The 20,152-nt window shown below is 42.0% G+C and overlaps 1 protein-coding gene across 1 annotated transcript; it reads left to right on the top strand.

Moving 5' to 3' along the window:
* Nucleotides 1-10,990: 10,990 nt before the first annotated feature.
* Nucleotides 10,991-17,678, top strand: LOC310941600 (high affinity choline transporter 1-like; the record flags this gene model as incomplete). The annotated part of the gene is made up of 8 exons (XM_083906786.1): nt 10,991-11,174; nt 12,421-12,534; nt 13,129-13,284; nt 13,361-13,509; nt 13,704-13,847; nt 13,947-14,100; nt 14,286-14,503; nt 17,151-17,678. 8 exons carry the CDS (start codon nt 10,991-10,993, stop codon nt 17,676-17,678), a joined length of 1,647 nt encoding a protein of 548 aa, XP_083762912.1.
* Nucleotides 17,679-20,152: the final 2,474 nt, after the last annotated feature.

Genomic DNA, 20,152 nt, shown 5'->3' on the forward strand with positions numbered 1-20,152 from the left:
AAAAGACGAAGACTGTGGTGGCCGGACTGAGCTTTGTCTTGAAGCTAAGGAAAGGCCAACGCCAGTCAATGGTGTGTACGTTACTATGGAGATGCTACTACCTGAGAAGAGGCCAATGGTGGGGAATGGAATTGTAGAAAAGACCTTTCCACTTAAACTGGAAACCCACTTTAACTCAAATGATAAATCCTGTGACGGGAAAACAGTCAGGTCGATCTCAGTTGAAGGGAAACTTGCTGTAAAGGTAAGAACATGATCCGATGAGCTCTCGAGGTAAGTACTTGGAATAGGTGGATTGCAATCACTAACATACACATGATCCTGGCCACACGATTGGAATGAAGGCTCCAGACTCTGTATTAAATGAATGGAAGACGCAGTGTATGGCTCTTGAGCAGTAGAGGGAGCAGTTGGACCAGAATTGACCCCGGACACTGATTCAATGCTCTCGGACATAGCAGGATAATTTGGATAAGTCAAGCGTGGGTCTATTTTAGTAGTTAAATACATGTTGCTTGTCATTGTGGGGGTAAAGTATACGTTGGAGGAGTTCTGAATGCGCTGGGACTCCTCAAGCTGCAGTGTTGGCACAGTAGTCTGTTTCAATGACGGCATGAATGGCATACTTTCATGACTTGATCTGACAGATGTTTGGTCTTCAAAGGGCCGACTCTTTAATGTTCTCAATGGGATTGAAGTTATTTGGGGGGTAAAAGAGAAGCTCATTTGCGCTGGTGTTACTGGTGTCGGTAAAATGCCTGAAATGACTGTCTGTGTTTGCCCATTTTGGGCACAATTCACTTCTGTGACTGAGTTTGACTGAAAGTCAATCCCAACTGTGCTTTGAGGACTCAAAGACGAGTCGTGACAATTTATGGAGGTCTGCAACACTGAGATGAAAGATGGTGATGAGTTCAGACACTCCACACTAAATAGTGGGATTGTAGTATATGACGTTTCAAGTTGTCCACTCAAAGGATCAGAAGGTGACGCTGGTGTAAACTCCAGTTCAATTCGTCCAGACAATGTCAGGTGACCCGCTAACGTGGTTGCTGACATCCCGTCTTGACTCACCCCGGGCGAAACTGGAAGAAGATGTTCAATCGTCTGCGTTCGCTGAGGTATCGACAATTGCTCAGTCATTAAAAATGACGACGGTGACACATTTGGAAACAGCCGAGTCCTCTGTCTCAGAGGTGACCGATGAGAAACAGATGGGATTTTGTGGAGAGTTGAGTCGAGGTCTTTTGTAGGTTCTTGGCTAAAGATGAAGTGAACTTTAAAAAACAAAAAACAATACAATTCAGCAGTGAAAAAAGTTCATCAAATCTAGTTAAACAATACTCCCAATATTGGGAGTATAAGGTGCATTCTATACTGTGAATGTGTGGTATTTAACCATAGACTGTATGTAAAAGTGGATGTAGTCTTTTGTTTGCAAGGTAAGTCTTATTAAAAAGTAAAAACATATTTCATTTCAATGAAAGTGTGAGAAAATTAGCCTAAATCGGTCATTGGAGGAGATAAAGGTATAAATTACTAGTTTACTAGGTCTTCTTTAATAACCCGTTATGTCAATATTCAGTGAACACCATGTGATTAACAGCCTAATAGGTCTACTAATCCTTGAGGCTTCAAAACAGGATCCACTTTTAAATCCACGTTCTATGCCTTGAACATAAAATACCATCATAAAACAGTCATTTGTTTTCCATGTTAGCCATGCTTCACATATTTCCATCACTACATTATGGCCATATGTTCCTTCATCCATGCATCCATTGAGCTACATTCATCTGTGGCCTCCCTTTCAAACAAGGTCAAGTCATCTCAACATATGACCTGAATGACTAAGCAGCCCAGAACAATCCCACACAGTCATTTAGAAGTCAACAGCAGCAGACTTACCCTGTGAGCTCACAGTGGGCCGTCTTTCTGAGTCAGTGTGGCTGGCTCTGTAGCATTCAGTCCACCGGGTGGTTTCCTTCAGATGAGGTCCAAAGGTCAGACGAGTGGCCTGTGATGCCCCGTCGACGGCCTCATGTGTCAGAGTGGAAGTGTCACTGTAAGTGGCCAGGGTCATTGGCAGTGAGGGGTAAATAGTAGTGTACAGTGTGGTCGATGTTAAGACTGAACATGGTGGTGACGAAAAGTCTGCGGTGAAGAAATACTCTGAAATATGCGCTGTTACTTGCTCGCAGCAGTCAGTTGCTGCTTTGGAGGCAGAAAGCCCAGTTTGCTCTGAACGGTGAAGTGGAAACCAGTTTGTATGACACCAGAAAAAGTCCTCACAGGTTGTAGATACTTGTATTTCCTGCATGTAATCTGTTTTCGCAGTATCTACCGAGTGGTAGATCAGCGTCTGAAAAGCATGCCACTCCAGAATTCTCTCAAATGAAAGTGGAAAACTAGCAGCCAGTGTGTTTGCGGGCTGCAGTAAAGGTTGCCTGTTTTGATAGTTTACAGCGCTTCCTGTTGAACCGTCTGTGTGCATTTGTTCCACTTTTCCATCATCCAGTTTTAACGCAAGAGAATATGTCAATGAATGTAGTGCAGTTGTACATGGAACTATCACATGAGGTGTAGATGTCAACTGTGGGCTTTGCAGACTTTGTTGAACTCCTTCAGGTTCAGCTTTGCAAACCCCCTTCCATTCTAAAATGGTAGCTTCCAGCAGCCTTGCCAGCTCTTCCATCTTCGTGCCGTGTTCCAGAGTTTTGGTAAAACCGGGTCGTCTTTTCTCTCCTGGACAGCAGACGGGCCACAGGAGTTCTGCAACATCTCCTGAGACATTTGGAGACATCTCAGTAAGCCCACTTTGTCTCCAAACTCCAAGCTTGTTGTGTTCTTGTTGTTTGAGTGAAATCCTTCTTGAAAACAGGAAAACAGAGCCCAATGGTAGGTGGAGGTGCCCGGCCATGGTGCTGACCAAATGAAGACGCTGGCTGGCGTCAAGAGTCACGGGATTCAGCAGAAGGAGAAGGTTAGCCCATGTAGTAATTTCCCCCTCAGGACAGGACAGAGTATTTCTATTATTAGACACAGAGACAAATGTGTAAATTAAGACAAGTTGTCAGATTAGAGATTTTACCTCTGTGTCGTCTTACCTGGCTTGGCTCTCACCGTTCACAGTTTTGTTAAGGATGTGCAGGTAGAAGTGTCCAAAACACTGGTCCACAGTCACAGACACTTTTAAGTGGTACGTCCCACAGTCCTCAAGCAGAGCTAAGCCAGCTAGAGTGTGACTTTGTTGCTTAAACACCATCCAGTGTGGCAAAGTGCTGCCACCATCAGCCAGTGTAAGCTGGGAGGGGGGGGGAAAAGAAAGTAAATATGTTAAATTCAAATTTAGTTTTGTTTCTGAGGATGTTATTATTGCATCTGTTTGGTCTTTGTGAACAGAATATCCTTCGCCCAAATCTAGCTTTGTTACATTATATGATGAGACCTGGTTGTGGGAGCATTTGTGAGTATACAGCAGCAACGCAGGGGCAGGTGGAGTCAAACAAGCATTTATCAAGTAACTGCTTGGTTATTTTGATGGATGCTTCTTTGTGTTTATAGTCACACTGTCTGCCGCCGTCCCACTTTACTCACACAATGTTCCTATTGCCTTCATTTGCTGTTTGTCTCAACATAGGAATAGAAAGATACCTAAACACCAATACACTGTGAAACATAGTTGTGCGGCACATGTCACAGTTTATATTTTGAGGTTTTGCAACTATTTTAAATGCACGTTTCACCTGATAGTGCTGTTTGTGTCCCAGTGTTTCAGGAGACGGGACCTTGAGAAAGAAAGGAGATCCTGCGTCAGATGTGAAGTTGGGAAAACTGATGTCGTCTGTTAAACTTTGGTTGTGCATCACATTCTTCAGCAGCAGCAGCAGCCCGAGGTAGACGTCCAGGGGTTTTTGTTTAAATGTACTGGGCTGCTTGACAAGGAGGTAACCCATCGCCGCTTCAAATGCCGAGCATGCCTTCTTTACCAGTGATGACGAAAGTGTCTCCTTTCGGTGATATACCCAGTTGTCCCATTCTGTTGTCCAGTCAAACACCTGTGAGGTTAAAGAGAGCACCGATGTTTCCTCTTGCAATAACACACTGACAGCAATAAGTGTTTACGCGTGGGTAGAACCTGATCCTAGGAGCCGCCATTCACAGAGCTTCATCTTCACGGGAGGTCCAGTTACAAGTCAAGAGGTGGTTGCCAGGATACCTGATATGCTACTCGAGACAATTATCAAAGCTTTTTATGACTTCACGTCACAGGTCAGGCAAATCATTTCTGTAGTCATTCAAACTCTCTATCCTGGACCTTCGGGACTAGTGGAGCTGTTAAGTTCATTTTTTCACGAGCATACTTCACTTAGTAATACAATTATGAAATTTGTAAGATGGCGTCCAATATAGCAGCCAAAATCATTGAATTATATTGTCCAAAAAAAATATATATATATAAGTTCAATTTAGGTGGTGGTGCTTTGGTTTTAGTTGTCATTGTCATGTCATTGACATGGATGTGACAGGAGGATTAATTAATTAATGGCTCTGCTAATCTGCCTGTCACTCATTGGCCACGGCACACAATAACCCGATGGGTTGGACTAAACCAAAAAATTTGAAAACAAGGGCTGTGTTCTCTGAAGACATGATGTTACCTGTGAAACACGGAGGCTCTAAAAAAAACCCCATTAGCACTTGGTACTTTCCTCCTAATGAAATTCACCATATAATAACAACAATAATAATAATAATAATAATAATAAAAATAGTCGACCAATCACAATTTCGGTCAAGCCAGAACATGTCGACTGATTAATGGACCAGTCAACTTGGACTTTACAGCCCTATCACCCTCACATGGATAACGGCCAGAAAAAGTACCAAGCCTTTGTGAAAGGTCAACCTCATTCTACACGCCCATCAAGAAGAACAGGCTTGACTTCTTCTCTCAAGATAAGCCTACGGTGTCTTCAAAATAGAAGTAACTGAAAGAAGAATGTCAGATGTTCTTGAAAATCAGTAATTCCCTGCATCTTTGAGTGAGAGTGGAAAACTTTACAGCTGTCAGAAGTCCAAGCTCACATCCCTATTAGAGAAACAAATTCCACTTCCAAGTCTGTCAGTCAGAACAAGTCAGACCTGTAGCTGTTTGACTTCCTGGCAGACAAGATGACTGAGATGTCTCGGAGGTGCTGGAGCCAGCCGCGACGGAACTGCTGCTCTTTTAATTTGAAAAGAGCACAGAATCCACATTTTGGTGTGCCCTTTTATTGACCAGACCATAAGGAGTGTCTGTGTGCTGGTCACGTATCGTTTACCACTCTGCCATGCTCCATGACTCTCGTGAGATCTTTGTCCATGCCAGATACACTGCATCACAGGGGAGCAAATCTATCATGGTCAAAGCCAATGACACAGATGTCTTTGTAATTGGCCGAAGTATGTCCCCAATTCTGCAAGGCATAGGTCTGGAGAAGCTGTGGCTCGCATTTGGCCAAGGTCAGAGCCTTCGGTGGATAGGTATTCACAACAACCTGTACAACAATGTTTGTTGCAGAGATGGCTAAAGGCATGCTATTCCTCTATGCATTTACAGATTGTGATGTTGTCTCAGCCTTCAGAAACAAAGAAAAGAAAACAGCCTGGCAAACATGGAACATATTTCCTGAAGCCACCTCAGTCTTTTCTAAACTGAGCAAGTACCCAGCAACCGCCGAGGATGCTGACATGACGATTCTGGAGAGGTTTGTGGTACTCGTGTATGACAGGTCAAGCACTCTAGACAGTGTAGATGAGGCCAGACTTGACCTATTTGCCAGAAAACAGAGACCTTATGAAGCCATCCCTCCAACCAGAGCAGCTCTGCTCCAACACACTAAACGCTCAATGGTGTATGGGCTCAGGCAATTCTGCGACATTGTGAAATCTTTTGAAACTTTTCAAAAGAGTGGTTTATAGTGAGCCAATTTTCATGTTTGTAAGTATTTTTCACTTATCAGTTCCACTATGAGGAATATACCCAGTTGTCCCATTCTGTTGTCCAGTCAAATACATGTGAGGTTAAAGAGAGCACTGATGTTTCCTCTTGCAATAACACACTGACAGCAATAAGTGTTTGTTTACGCACGGGCAGAACCAGATCCTCAGAGCTGTCATTCACAGAGCTTCGTCTTCCAGGCAGGTCCAGTTACAAGTCAAGAGGCGGTTGCCAGGATACTCGATATGCTACTCGAGACAATTATGAGTGTGTTAAAAAAATGTACGCGTTAATTCCACAAATTAATCATCCTGCGTTTAACGAGCACAATATTTCACAAACAGCTTCATCATCAACACTTTTTTGGTCCGTTTTAGGCAGAAGGAGATCCCTCAGCATCTCCTTCTTCAAGATACATAGAAACACAATGAGCCGAACTAATAACTGGTCAACATAGTAATGCCATGACTTTCGCTCACAACAAAGTCATTGTTTGCTCCCAAATATTTTGAAGTTGCACAAATTACATTTTGGGCACATATGTAACTAAAATGGTTGCAATTTCAATTCAAATATTACTTAATTACTTAAATTAAAGTTAACATTAAGATACTGTTGAATATATTTGGGTCAGGCTAATTTGGCTTTTATATAAATATCTTGGCTTTCTCCACTTTCTAATCATTACTCATAAGTATTATATGGTGCACCTTGACTGAAATGTTTCATATTGAGTTCCATAAAATTCCAAGACTGTCTGCATCACAAATGACTCTATCCTGTGAAATCCTTTAGACACCTTTCCAGTAGAGGTCTCTCTCCTCTGTGCTCCTCTGCCCTGACTCCTACAGATCAATAGGGGTGGTGGAGCGATTATTATCAGTGTATTATTATTATTATTATCCACTGATGATAATCATATGTGAATGAGCTCAGCTGATTCTCTAGAAGTGACACAATGCACAATGCAGTCAGACTAGCAAGCTGTTACTGCCAGCAGTGATGACTGAAGGGGCTCTCTCTGCCTTACACTATGAAGGTTATATCATCGTTTATTTAAACTCAGATTATGGCCATTTTATATAGAATTTGTTGACACTTTTTTTGTAGAAAAAAAAATATAGTGTGTGCATGGCCCCTATAGTATTTAGTTAGTTATGCAAATTCACACTTACTAAATATTGACCAATACCAAACATTTGCACAAAAAGAGGCATTTAAGAAAATTAACAAAACTGGACCACAATGACCATTCTGATTTGAATGGTCATCGTGGTAAAATAAAAAAAAAAAAAATAAAAAAGCCAGGCAGGACCATACTTTAGGAATCAAGTCATCACACTTCAAAGACAACCAAGCCTGCAGCCGTTCTAAAAAGCTAAGCTGTGAGAGTGATTTCTATCGAAACAATTGTGCCTATTTAGTATAACTGTCTGTGACATTGACCCATTTGTAGAAAGAATATTTAAATATCTTAAGAGTCTTTGGGTACCTCGAAAAATGCTTTATAAATGTATAAAATTATTATTATTATATTATTTATTATGTCAGTGGATAGCAAGCGTATATAACTAGAACACGACAACCCTTTTTAGTTATGTCAAAAAAATACTTCTTTTTAACTCAACGTGCTATGACAAGTTTTGGATTTAAACTGAAGAGTGCACGTTTTCTGAAGTTAAAGTTATATGTTGTGTTCACGATAGACTGAATTTTATGTGTTGACTTAACTATCATCTCTGAGTAATGATTTACAATGTGCGTGGGTGGGGAGGATGGCAGGTGGCACAAGGGGAAAAAAAAAATTCTTCTTTTACTTTTAATCTTGCAAAAAAATCCATTTTAAACCACGACAACTTTTAAATAACATATTTGCACATGCAGAAAAGTTTTGTGTCACATTTAAACTCAAATATAGAAAAAAGTGGTAAACAAAAGAGGTCTACCTTCCATAGTGGATGGATAATATGCAGCATTACCTCATAACAACCTGTGAATAGAGGCGGAGTAATTTTCTCATGGAGTTGGAGCAGCCGGATTCCTGAAAAAAATAATCTTTCCTGCTGAGTCACCACCAAAGGTGAGTTTTTCTTTTGATTAAGTATGTTTGAAATCAATCTATATGTTGTTTAAAATAACATTTAAATGTAGATTTTACTTTTTAACAGTAGCTGAAAACTTTTCCCAAACCACACCTTATTAGTATACAATTTTACACCATTACCAATTAATGATTTTAACGTAAATCATGGAAACCATGGGTGGACGGTGTATAGGGACGATTTGGGCGACGCCCTACCAACTAGGAGGAGAAAGAGAATTTTTTTTCCTAACCAATTCCAAAGATCCTTAGTACTAATATTCCTTTCAGCCGTCTCTGCCAGCAAAAGAAGTTATGATCAGTGTGCTAGACATATTATCTGTAATTGCCCAATCGCAATTGTCATATTAAAGTCATGTTTTATGGTCCCGCCTCTTTTGGGGCAACGACAGTAAGTGGTTTAACCCTGCTTCACGTCTGGTTAGCCAATTGCTGGTCATGGTTTGATTTGAGAATCCTGCAAGGCGAAAATCTTCACCAAGCTCGATCTCCGCAACGCCTACCATCTGGTTCGTATCCGGGAGCGAGACGGCATTCAACACCCCGATTGGTCACTTCGAGTACCTAGTAATGCCCTTCGGACTGACCAACGCCCCGGCTGTATTCCAACACCTGGTGAACGACGTGCTGCGGGACATGCTGGACAAATTCCTGTTCGTTTACCTCGACGATATCCTGATCTTCTCGGAAACTGAGGAGGAACACGTCCAGCATGTTCAACTCATTCTACAAAGACTGTTAGAGAACAAATTATACGCCAAAGCAGAGAAATGCACGTTCCACGCTTCTTCCGTTCCCTTCCTGGGGTTTATCGTGGACCAGGGAAAACTTTCTCCAGACCCTGCAAAGATCAGCGCAGTGAAAGACTGGCCCACTCCCTCCACACGAAAACAGCTGCAGCGATTCCTGGTGTTCGCCAACTTCTACAGGCGATTCATCAGGAACTACAGCAAGGTGGCGGAACCCCTCACTCGACTGACTTCCCCACAACAAACTTTTTCCTGGTCCAGCGAAGCTAACACCGCCTTCAACCACCTCAAGGAGCTATTCACTTCTGCTCCCATCCTCTCCCACCCTGATCCCTCCCTCCAGTTCATCGTGGAGGTCGACGCCTCTGATATGGGGGTTGGTGCGGTCTTATCCCAACGCTCGACTTCGGACCAAAAACTACACCCCTGCGCCTTCTTCAGTCGCCGTCTATCCCCGGCTGAAATCAACTACGACGTAGGAAATCGTGAACTGCTGGCGGTCGTCATGGCGCTACAGGAGTGGAGGCACTGGCTGGAGGGAGCGTCTCAACCTTTTATTGTTTGGACTGATCACAAAAACCTGTCATATTTACGAGACGCCAAGAGACTAAATTCCAGACAGGCACGCTGGGCTCTCTTCCTGGGCCGCTACTCCTTTACCCTCACCTTCCGACCGGGCTCTCGTAATGTGAAACCTGACGCTCTTTCTAGACAGTTCTCACCTGATCCACCTTCCTCATCTCCTGATCCAATCGTGTCTCCCTCCTGCATCATTGGGGCTGCATCCTGGCCTGTGGAGGAAGCGGCCCGACGGGCCCAGCTTGAGGAACCTGACCTGGGAAACGGTCCACCTAACTGGCTCTTCGTGCCCAACTCTGCACGTTTGGAGGTTCTACAATGGGCTCACGGTTCCAAACTTACCTGCCATCCAGGTAACGCCCGCACCCTTCGCTTCCTTCGACAACGGTTCTGGTGGTCCTCCATGCTGCAAGACACAACAACCTTCATCCAAGCCTGTCCCATCTGCGCCCGAGGGAAGACGTCTAATCGCCCTCCAGTCGGTCTCTTGAACTCTCTCTCCATTCCTCGTCGCCCATGGTCCCACATCGCTGTGGATTCCGTCCCGTCTCAACACCACCGTTGTTCCGCCTCCATGGTTTTCCCAAGGACAGCCCGGCCAGAAGGTCTGGCTATCCTCCAGGGACCTCCCCCTTCAGGTCGAATCGAGGAAGTTGGCTCCTCGATACATCGGCCCATTCTCCATCGACCGGATCATTAACCAGTCTTCGGTCCGACTCAAGCTCCCCAGGTCTCTAAAGATCCATCCCACCTTCCACGTCTCCCTGCTGAAGCCCGTGGTGGAATCGGATCTGGAAGTCGCTTTGTGTTATTCCTTTTTGTAAATAAATAGTACTTTTGTTTTGAAATATACTTTCCGTCTCTGCTAAGCTGTAACACACCGCGGCGCGCGCACAGCACACTATGCTAAGCTGTAACACACAGCTATGCTAAACTGTAACACACCGCGGCGCGCGCACAGCACACTAGCTAGTGGTGCTTGGTAAATTCTCACCAGGTAGAATTTAGGACATTTTAAGGCCTTAAATTAAAATTATTGGATTTAAGACTTTTTAAGACCCAGCGGATACCCTGATTTTACGCAACAGTTCTAAGATTAGCTGGTCACATAAAATCACAGCTGAAGCCCAGTGTGGATCATTGTGGAATGGGACTGCCGTGAAGCCGGCCCCTTCACTGTCTAATTTTATCTCTGAGAAAGACCCACCTCCCGTGCTTTGCATTCGAGACAGAGTGAATCTGCAGTTCTGCACTCTCTAGGTAAGATATCATTGTCTGCACGTGCTTTATGCGTTTATTTATGTGGACTCAACTGGTCAACTGCTGTTTTTTTTAAATGTGCTTATCAACTTTGAGGAGCTCGGCCCAGGTTATTATTGACTATATATTACTCATACAGTATTATATGTTTTATTTTGTCCTGTTGTCTTGCAGTGACAGAACAGAACGTTATCATGTGAATAATTAATCTGAAGCCCTCAACGGTCTGTTAGTCTCTCTTAACAGTCATTTCATGGTTCATGTTATTTCAAGTGAGACAATTTAACTGTCTGTGTCCCCTTCAGACATAGTTTGAAGATGGCAGGGAACTGGCTGGGGCTGCTGTCCATGGCAGTGTTTTACATTGTTGTACTGGGCACGGGCATCTGGGCATCCAGGAAGTCCAAACGCGAGGAGAAGAAATGCACTGGGAACAGAAGTGAGATTGCAATGGTCGGAGGACGCAACCTCCAAATCTGGGTCAGCATTTTTACTATGACAGGTAAAAAAAGTCTGAGCTACCTAGAGATTAACGACAGAGTTTTAAGGCCAAGCTGAAGAGGAAAAAAAGTATTCATCGTTCGAAAATGAAGTCTGTTTTTTTTTTTGTTATGTTGTTTTAACCAACTTTTGTGTAGCATTCGACACACTGCTGTTGTTTTGATGTAAACAGGGACAACAGAGAAACATAGTTGTAGCGATGTAGAAACCAGCCGTAGCAATTGATTGACATGTTCCAGTAGTGTGCAAATTCATAGTTAATTTTTTATTAAATTTTAAAGAAAACATTGACTAAACTTATTTAGGCAGAGCTTAATGTGCAATATACAGCTAAGACTTGCCCGAAACACTTGCAGTTAATGATCTCAGTTGCTAATTTCAGCACTTCCTTTAGTACAGGGGTGTCAAACTCATTTTCACTGAGGGCCACATCAGCATTATGGTTACCCTCAAAGGGCCATTTCTTCAACGACAATAAAGCTAGCTTTCACTGCCTCATCGTTTTTGGTTGTGGCTTTTGTGAACGCATTCTGTTGCGATCACAGTCTCAATCTCAATTTCACTCGCCGCATGATGCATATACAGTTATACACTTCGATCTAGTGGTGGAAAATGTAGTTTATGGTCAACGCATGCCTTAAAGCAGTATAGACCAATTTATCATTCACGGGCCACATGAAATGACAGGGCGGGCCACATCTGGCCCTCGGGCCTTGAGTTTGACACGTGCTTTAGTAGAACAAGATGTGAATTCTATTAAGACAAAAATACAAGATAAAGCACAGCACGAGTGGGTATCAGTGTGATTGACAGATGGTATTGTTCAGTAGGAGCCTGGTTGAAGGTGACACCTCTGTGAATATCCAGTTGCAAAATCTCAACATAGCACTGGACAGATCATACATCTCGATGGTCCAGATTATTATAGCTGTCGTAACAGCCGGGTTGTATACAAAAAAAAGACTGGAATCATTCCAAACAGTAAGTACTGTATTGGTTTTCTTAGGTCCTCTAAGGTCTCGCATTTCCAATATAGAGTTCTAGGAGAGCTCGGCACGGCACTGCTCGGTATGGTTTTCCATTACTATAGTACCGTACCGGAACTGTGCTGTGGAGAAGCGGTATCAATCACATCAAAAGAGGGAGGGCAAGAAGGGTAATCTATTTAGAAGTAAGATTCTTTTTTAAAATTGTAATCCACTTAACTTCAACAATCTAACATATTCTTATGTTCTGCTGTTTTGCAGCCACCTGGGTTGGAGGGGGTTATATTCTGGGTAATGCTGAAGTGGTCTACAACCCAACAAAGGGACTGGTCTGGGCAACTGGGCCAATCGCTTTTACTTTGAACATGATTTTAGGTAAGTGGATTCATGTACACCACCGGTTAATGTTGCGGAGATTTGATTATTTAATGAGTCGACCAAGGATGGAGTTTCCTGGAGTCAGAGATAACTTAAGACAATGCCGAACATAAAACATGTATGTTAACAGTCAGTCTGCCTGTGAGTCCCAGAGTTAGGACATTTAAAGGTGCTTTCTCGGCTGATACATGGAGCTGACCTTGGGGAGGACTGCGCCGTAGCGTTGTCTCAGCGAAAACATGAAGAGACAAATTTTGTAGACAACAGACTGGTACCAGTGCTACACCGAGGCCAGTGAGATTAGATTCCTGAGTTGTTTTGACTTGTGCTTAGGACTGGGAACTGATCATTTTTCGAGAAGGCCGAATAATGTTTTTCCCTTAAAGTTAGTAGACGAACCTCAATAGTGACTTTACCAAGACACACAGGAAGTGTCAGTGCCATAAATTCCTTCATTCCCTGCTCAGCTATTTATATGTGGAGGTGGGGGGTTGGCAACACCAGCAGTTACATGGTGACAGATGAAACATACTGCAATGCCAAACAAAACTAATGTTTAAAATTGAAATATTTCTGTCTGTATGACCTTAGGCGGCCTGTTCTTTGTCAAACCTATTCGGTCAAAGAAATACGTCACCCTCATGGACCCATTTCAAGAGAAATATGGCAACACTGTCGCTGCCATCCTCTTCATTCCTAGTGTCCTTGCAGATATCTTTTGGATAGCATGTGTTCTTGGCGCACTGGGTAAGTCGGACACAATTTCATGAATGAATGTTGTTGTTGTTGTTAATATCTCACTCTGAATGTTATTTTTTGGCAGGAGGGACAATAAGTGTGGTAATGGATATCTCCTCTGAACTGGCTATGAGCATCTCTGCTGCTGTTGCCATCATCTACACATTAATGGGAGGATTGTACTCGGTGGCCTATACTGATGTCATCCAGCTGAGCTTGATGTTCTTTGGCTTGGTAATAAGATGACACCTTTAGGGACATTTAAAGTTCTCAAGCCTGATTTATAAAATGAATGAAGTTGTTGACATTGTTGAGGAGGCAGAGATTATGAATTTATGAGGGGATAAGAGAGCAAGAACAACAGGATAGCTATAACTCGCTATAGCATTATTACCATTATTATGACTCTGTACCTGCTCTTATTTCAGTGGCTCTGTGTGCCTTTTATCCTGACAAGTCCGTCTGCTGCCAATTTCACCCTTGCCGCGGTTACTCACCTGCACCAGGAGCCGTGGATCGGCAAGTTAGAGCTGGAAAATGCAGGCCGTTGGACTGACGACATACTGCTAGTGGTAAATTACACCAAATGTCATTACTGTTTTCAGATTTTACTGTGCTTTATCAACTGCGCTTGCAGTCTCCTAAATAACTAATCATGTCTTCATTCCAAGTCTATTGGAGGAATCTGCTACCAGGCTTTCTACCAAAGAGTCCTCTCCACTGCCACTGATACCCAAGCTAAGATGACCTGCTATGTTGCAGCAGTGCTGTGCCCAATTCTTGGCATTCCATCACTCATCATAGGGGCGGTTGCAGCATCTACCAGTACATAGTCTTGTCCTTGTCTTCTCGTTCTCGATCAGTCTTGAAATAATCTTTTTTTTATATTACTACTACTACGACTACTACTACTACTACTAATCACATAGTTTCTGGGGCCCTGATATTTTGTCAGTTTAGCACCTTACATTCATGGGTTTGTTTGTAATAACATCTGTTGTGTTTCTCAGACTGGAACCAGACCACGTATGGTACTCGTAGCCCATATGAAGAAGGGAAAGCTGGTATGATCCTGCCAATTGCCCTTCATTATCTCTGCCCCACCTACATCTCGGTGGTTGGTGTGGGAGCACTCGCTGCATCGGTCATGTCATCGATCGATTCTGCACTTCTGTCTGCTGCCTCCCAAATTGGTCGAAACATCTTCAAGAATGTCATCTACAAAAAGGTGAGAGACACTTTCTATAGCAAGGCAGCAGATTCCTTTTACTAGTACAGACTATGTTTTTGTTGTCATAAAATAAAAAATATTTTCTACATTTTTCGATTAAAAGGTGTGAATATGGGACATTTAACTTGATATTTCTCAAAAACTGTAACGTAAAAATGTTTGATTTATAGGGATGGGAATCTTTGGGTGTCTCACGATACGATTCGATTCCCATTCTTAGGGTCACGATTCGTTTCAAAATCAATTCTCGATTCAAAAATTGATACAATGCATCGTGTGTTAAGGCAAATTATGGCATCAAAACAATACAGTTTGTATAAGATAATGTGATTTTTAAATAAACTGGTTCCCATGATGTAATTACACAAAGGCACATTTATTCATTCAAAACAAATAAAAACTTAACTTGCATAAATAAAAGCTTAGGCTAGCTGCCTTTTTCTCCCAGAAGTTACAAAAATAAGCTGTACACAAATAACACAAACGGGTGTTTTGTGTGGTTTTTCAAAATAGAACTACTACTACTGATGAATTCTATATAGTATAATATATAGTATTCTAGTAGTCATAGATGTCCTGATTCTAGTTAATCTTGTCCACAACATATGGAAAATTAAATTTTTATCTCAAAGTTGATGTTTTTTTAATTAAAAAGTGCCAATATGGGACTTTTAACCTGAAATTCCTCAAAAACTGTACAGTATAATTGAATTTAAATGATTTATAGTATGCTAGTAGTGATAGATATCCTGAACACAACCAAGTCAGTCCTGGTCAGAACCTATAGACATTTTTGTTTTCAGTACAACTCAAAGTTGATAATGTTTTTGATTGTTTGTGACATTTAACTTGAAATTTCTATCAAAATGTCTGATACGCTATCAGATATCAATGTGCTGAATACAACTTTTTAACTCTTGATGCGTTTTATACAACGTCCAGTTTTTAGGTTTGTAAAACATGGATGTGAGGGTTTTCATACTGTTTGTCCAATTCAAAGATGTTCTTTAAAACATGCACTCAGAGACACGGCGTTCTGGGGATTTTATTTTGAAAACCGGATATTAATGTCCTTACAAATCAGCCTGAGACGTTGGATGGTACCGTAAAAGCCTTTGTAAGGAGGACGTTAAAATTCAGCGTCAATTAATTTGACCAAGTTTCGGATAGTTTGACCGCAGAGCATGAAGCAGACAATATACAAAACCCAAAAACAACGTAAGCGGTTTCAAAAAATAATAATATTAATAAATAATAATAGAAAAAAACAACTCACCATTTAAGTTTTCACATGAGTATAATCCTTCGGTTTTTGTGACTGGAGGCAAACAATGACGCGCTGGACTTCCTTTGTCCTTTGTTTGTTAAAGGACAACATGGACAAGTTCCTAAAACAAATGTATACATAGCAAATATCGACTAGCTCAATAAACTACTCGGCTAACCGATGCTACCTGCTACGAGCACGCACGCGCATGTCACCTGAGTGACGTAAGGACGTCACGCATGATAGGTTCCCTACTAACTGGTTCCCCGCTGACCTCAGAACAGTGATTAGACAGCGGCTTATGTTGATGAGTTGTTGATGGGGACGCTGGAGGTAGATTCTTAATGGTCCTAGATCAGTATAGTGTGACGCTTATGGCAAGCCGTTTTAATATTTGGTATCGCCGGGTTTTGACGTACCGGTGACGTCATTTTGACTCGCCAAAACTACACATATCTGTATTGACGTCAAAATGACGTCACAGATGTCTGAAATTGTGATTTTTAGACAGGTTGTTTCATGGCCCACGACTTCACTGTCTTTTAAACACAGTGTGTAGCTGAGGCACAGCTGCCACTGAGGTGATAGAATATAATATATGTTTACAAGCAATGTTTTTTATAAGAGTAATAATAAGACATTTGGTCATAATTATCTCATTATTAAATGTATCATATACAACATTCAATTACATATATAAATATGCTTGTTAGGGCCCAAGCAACGAATGGCAGTGGCCGAAATGGCTCCTGACGTTAAAATTCAGCGTCAATTAATTTGACCAAGTTTCGGATAGTTTGACCGCAGAGCATGAAGCAGACAATATACAAAACCCAAAATATAAATATGCTTGTTAGGGCCCAAGCAACGAATGGCAGTGGCCGAAATGGTACAAATTTTAATTACAGTTATCCACACTATTATATATGTCATTTTTGATATTAATACATTAATTTTGCATCATAAATAGTATTATTAAGTATACATGTGATATCATGATGCAATATTGTGAACAGTCGTTTTTTTCCCCACTTTTGTTCTCTAGGCCGGCCCCCTCTTGACCACAATAGATGCGCATTGGCCCCCCAGGTCATTTGAGTTTGAGACCCCTGTTGTAGAGTGAGACACTGAACACACCTTTACTTAAAACGCATCAGTATGTTCAGAAATCTGTAGAGCACCATTTAACAGAAAGGAAATCTGCTGCTATACAAAAACCAAAGCAGCATCACAAAGTAAAATAAAGTAGTATTCTGGACTTTTAAGAGCTTTTGGTTCTTAAAAAATGGCACATTGGACACTAATGTGACCCTCATGTGGAGGATGAAGTGGTAGAAGATGGATGGTTGACTTACAAAACTGTTTCCTCTATTATAGGCATCAGAAAAACAGATTCTGATAGTGGTTAAGGTGTCAACCCTCCTGTGTGGATGTATCGGAGCAGTCCTCGCTATGACATCGAAGTCCATTCACCTGTTCTGGATCGTCAGTGCAGATGTCCTATATTCCATGATGACTCCACAGGTGGTCTGCACGTTTTTCTTCACAGACCGGGTGAACGAGTTCGGGGCTTGTTCCGGTTTTGTGGTGTCAATGCTGCTCAGAGTTCTGGTCGGGGAGCCCTTGCTTGGCCTTCCGGACGTGTTGCCTCTGCCGTGGGACAAGATCCAGGAGGGCGGTCACCGCTACCGACTGTTCCCTTTCCGCACCGGGATCATGCTCCTGAATACTGGGATTATTTTAATGGTGTCACGTGTGGCTGAGTGGCTGTCTCAGAGGAGGCTGCGGAAAATAACACGCGATACCGAGGTGGACACAACCTTACAAAACATGGCACCAGATTTGGTGCAAGATAAAAAACAGCCCCTTATTTACCAGGAAAGCAAAGAACAGGAGACATATTAGGATATGTGTCTGTGGGTTTATTTGTGATAATAAAATGTATTTCTGGGAAATTACTTTTTAAATTAAGGTGTGCTTAAATGAACTAATTAATGTCATTAAGCATTTAAATGACAATCATGGTGTCGGTACTGTATATTTTCTATTATAACTGTGTGACTATGCAAGCAAACATATAAAATAAACTGTCTCCAAAAGAGTTTTTGATTCGCTTTAAAAAAAAAAAAAAAAAAATCTATTCATAGAAAACATGTCTGGATATTTTCATAATTTGTGTTTTATAAAGTAAATCACTGTTCTGTACACTGTTAAGATTTAACTATAGATTAGTATAAAATAATACATGAGAAAATGCTGAATATACAGTGATTTCACTAATAATAATAGTAGAATAATAATATGATTTAGAGTAGGAGACATACATTCAGGTCATTTTAATACCGTTTGGTCACAAATACAACGGACAATGTACAGTATAGCTCTTTGCTTTAAATGTTTTTTTAATTTTTTTCTGTAAAACATCAAAAGGGAAAAAAAAAATACTGTCAACAGGAAGATGACTATGCGAATACAAGGCTGTTCACGATAGCACACGTTTATATTCACGACGTAATCTCCTCTCCCTTCTTATGTATAATGTTAAACGATTCTGTGCTCAACCTATAAAAATTAAAAATCACTTCTACTGCCGAAACAAAGCGTGAAAATAATAAACACAAATTCGTCTATTTTTTTGTTTTTTTTTAATCTAAAACAAAAGCACGGAGTAATTCTCGTGGTTACAGTTAAGGTTACGCGTAAAAGTAAACATGAAAGAAGCACTAAAGTCTGCACGGAGCGTGTTAAGTGTGACACTACAACTTTTTTTTTTTTTTACTACGCAGCAGATACTTTATCTACAGTCACATGCATTAAAATATTTTTTTGTTTACAACATGATTAGCACGTGAGAGGAACAAAAAACAAGCGTCATCCAACACCCATGACTTTCTTTGTCATAAAAAAAGAACAATTCTCTAAAAAAGACGATAAAGTCGATCATCAGAATGCCCGATTGCCATCTTTTTGTTGTCCTAATGTGAAACTATAGGTCACATCCCCTTATTTGATTTTGTTTAATCATCTCAGTACATGATGTACAGCGTTGACTTTTAAACGAAGTGAGATGCTCCAGCTCCAGTCTGATTTATACTACGCACAGATCAACATTTATGATAACCGTTGCTCCACAAAACATAAAGTTGTACTATTTTCTGCTTTAGATAAAGGTTTTCGGTTGTTCAGTTGTTGATATAATTGAGGAGAAAGAGATTTTGAATTCCCTTTAACAAAGACGACAGGGCGCAAAGAAACGGAGGGGGTAAGTGCGTCTGTTGAAGCCACAGACTGTATCGTAAAATCAATGCTATGAAAAGTAAACCCTAGGAAGATGGGACAGCAGTTCGCCACCAGGGGGCGACCCAGCTGGTTGCAAAAAAATAATTCAGTCTGAACAATTCCATGGGTAAATGAGGCTACGTCGTTTGATTTATAAAACCGTTATACATTTTCCTCAAAAGTTTTAATCGTCTCAATCGCTAGTTTGAGGTCTTCTCCAATAGCACGTGGTGTCAATTTCGCTAAATGTTCTACAGGTGTGCAACAAGAGCTCTGTCCAATATATGTTCTGACTTTTCTGACTCTTGGCACATCAGGCCAGGGCTCATTATTCTTAAAATGCAAGTCATAACTCCTCTTTGCAAATGTCTGAACAAGCCTGTTTTATTTACCTCAGTGATGAGCCTCAGCCCTGATCACAGCTGTCTGGTTACAACATCGGTTTCTCAAATTAATAATCGTCACTGGCCTCTTCTTCCTCGTCGAACTTCCTCTTGAGCGAGTGCTTCTTGTGTTTGGCCCTGTGCCTCCGTTTGCCAGCGAAGTCGGGGTTATCATCCCTCAAGTGCAAGCCCTGGTGCTTCTTCAGAAGGCCGGGGACGGAGAAACCCTTGCCGCACGTCTCGCACGTCCACGGCTTCTTACACGTGTGAGTCCTTTTGTGGACGTTGAGGTGCGACGCCAGCTTGTAGGTTTTGCCGCACACGTCGCAGCTGAAGGGACGCTCGTTGGTGTGTAGCCGGATGTGGACCTTCAGGTTCCCCACCTGCGTGAACGTTTTCTCGCATATGGAGCATCGGTAGGGCCTCTCGCTGGTGTGGATCCTCAGGTGAACCCTCAGGCAGTACTTGCTGGAGAACTTCTTTTGGCAGACGGGGCACGGGATCTTAGCTTTGGGCACGTGGTCCTGCTGGTGCCTCTTCAGGTCGGACAAATAGACGAAGGTCTTTCCGCACTGGGAGCACAGATACTGGCGGTCACCAATGTGGTAGCCCATGTGTCTCTTCAACAAGCTGGGAACGAGGAACCTCTTCCCGCAACGTTCGCACATGTGCGGGCGATCCCTAGTGTGCCAGCGCTCGTGGTTGGACAGCTTGAAA

Source organism: Microchirus variegatus, assembly GCF_963457635.1.
Source record: "Microchirus variegatus genome assembly, chromosome: 20".
Taxonomy (NCBI): Eukaryota; Metazoa; Chordata; class Actinopteri; order Pleuronectiformes; family Soleidae; genus Microchirus; species Microchirus variegatus.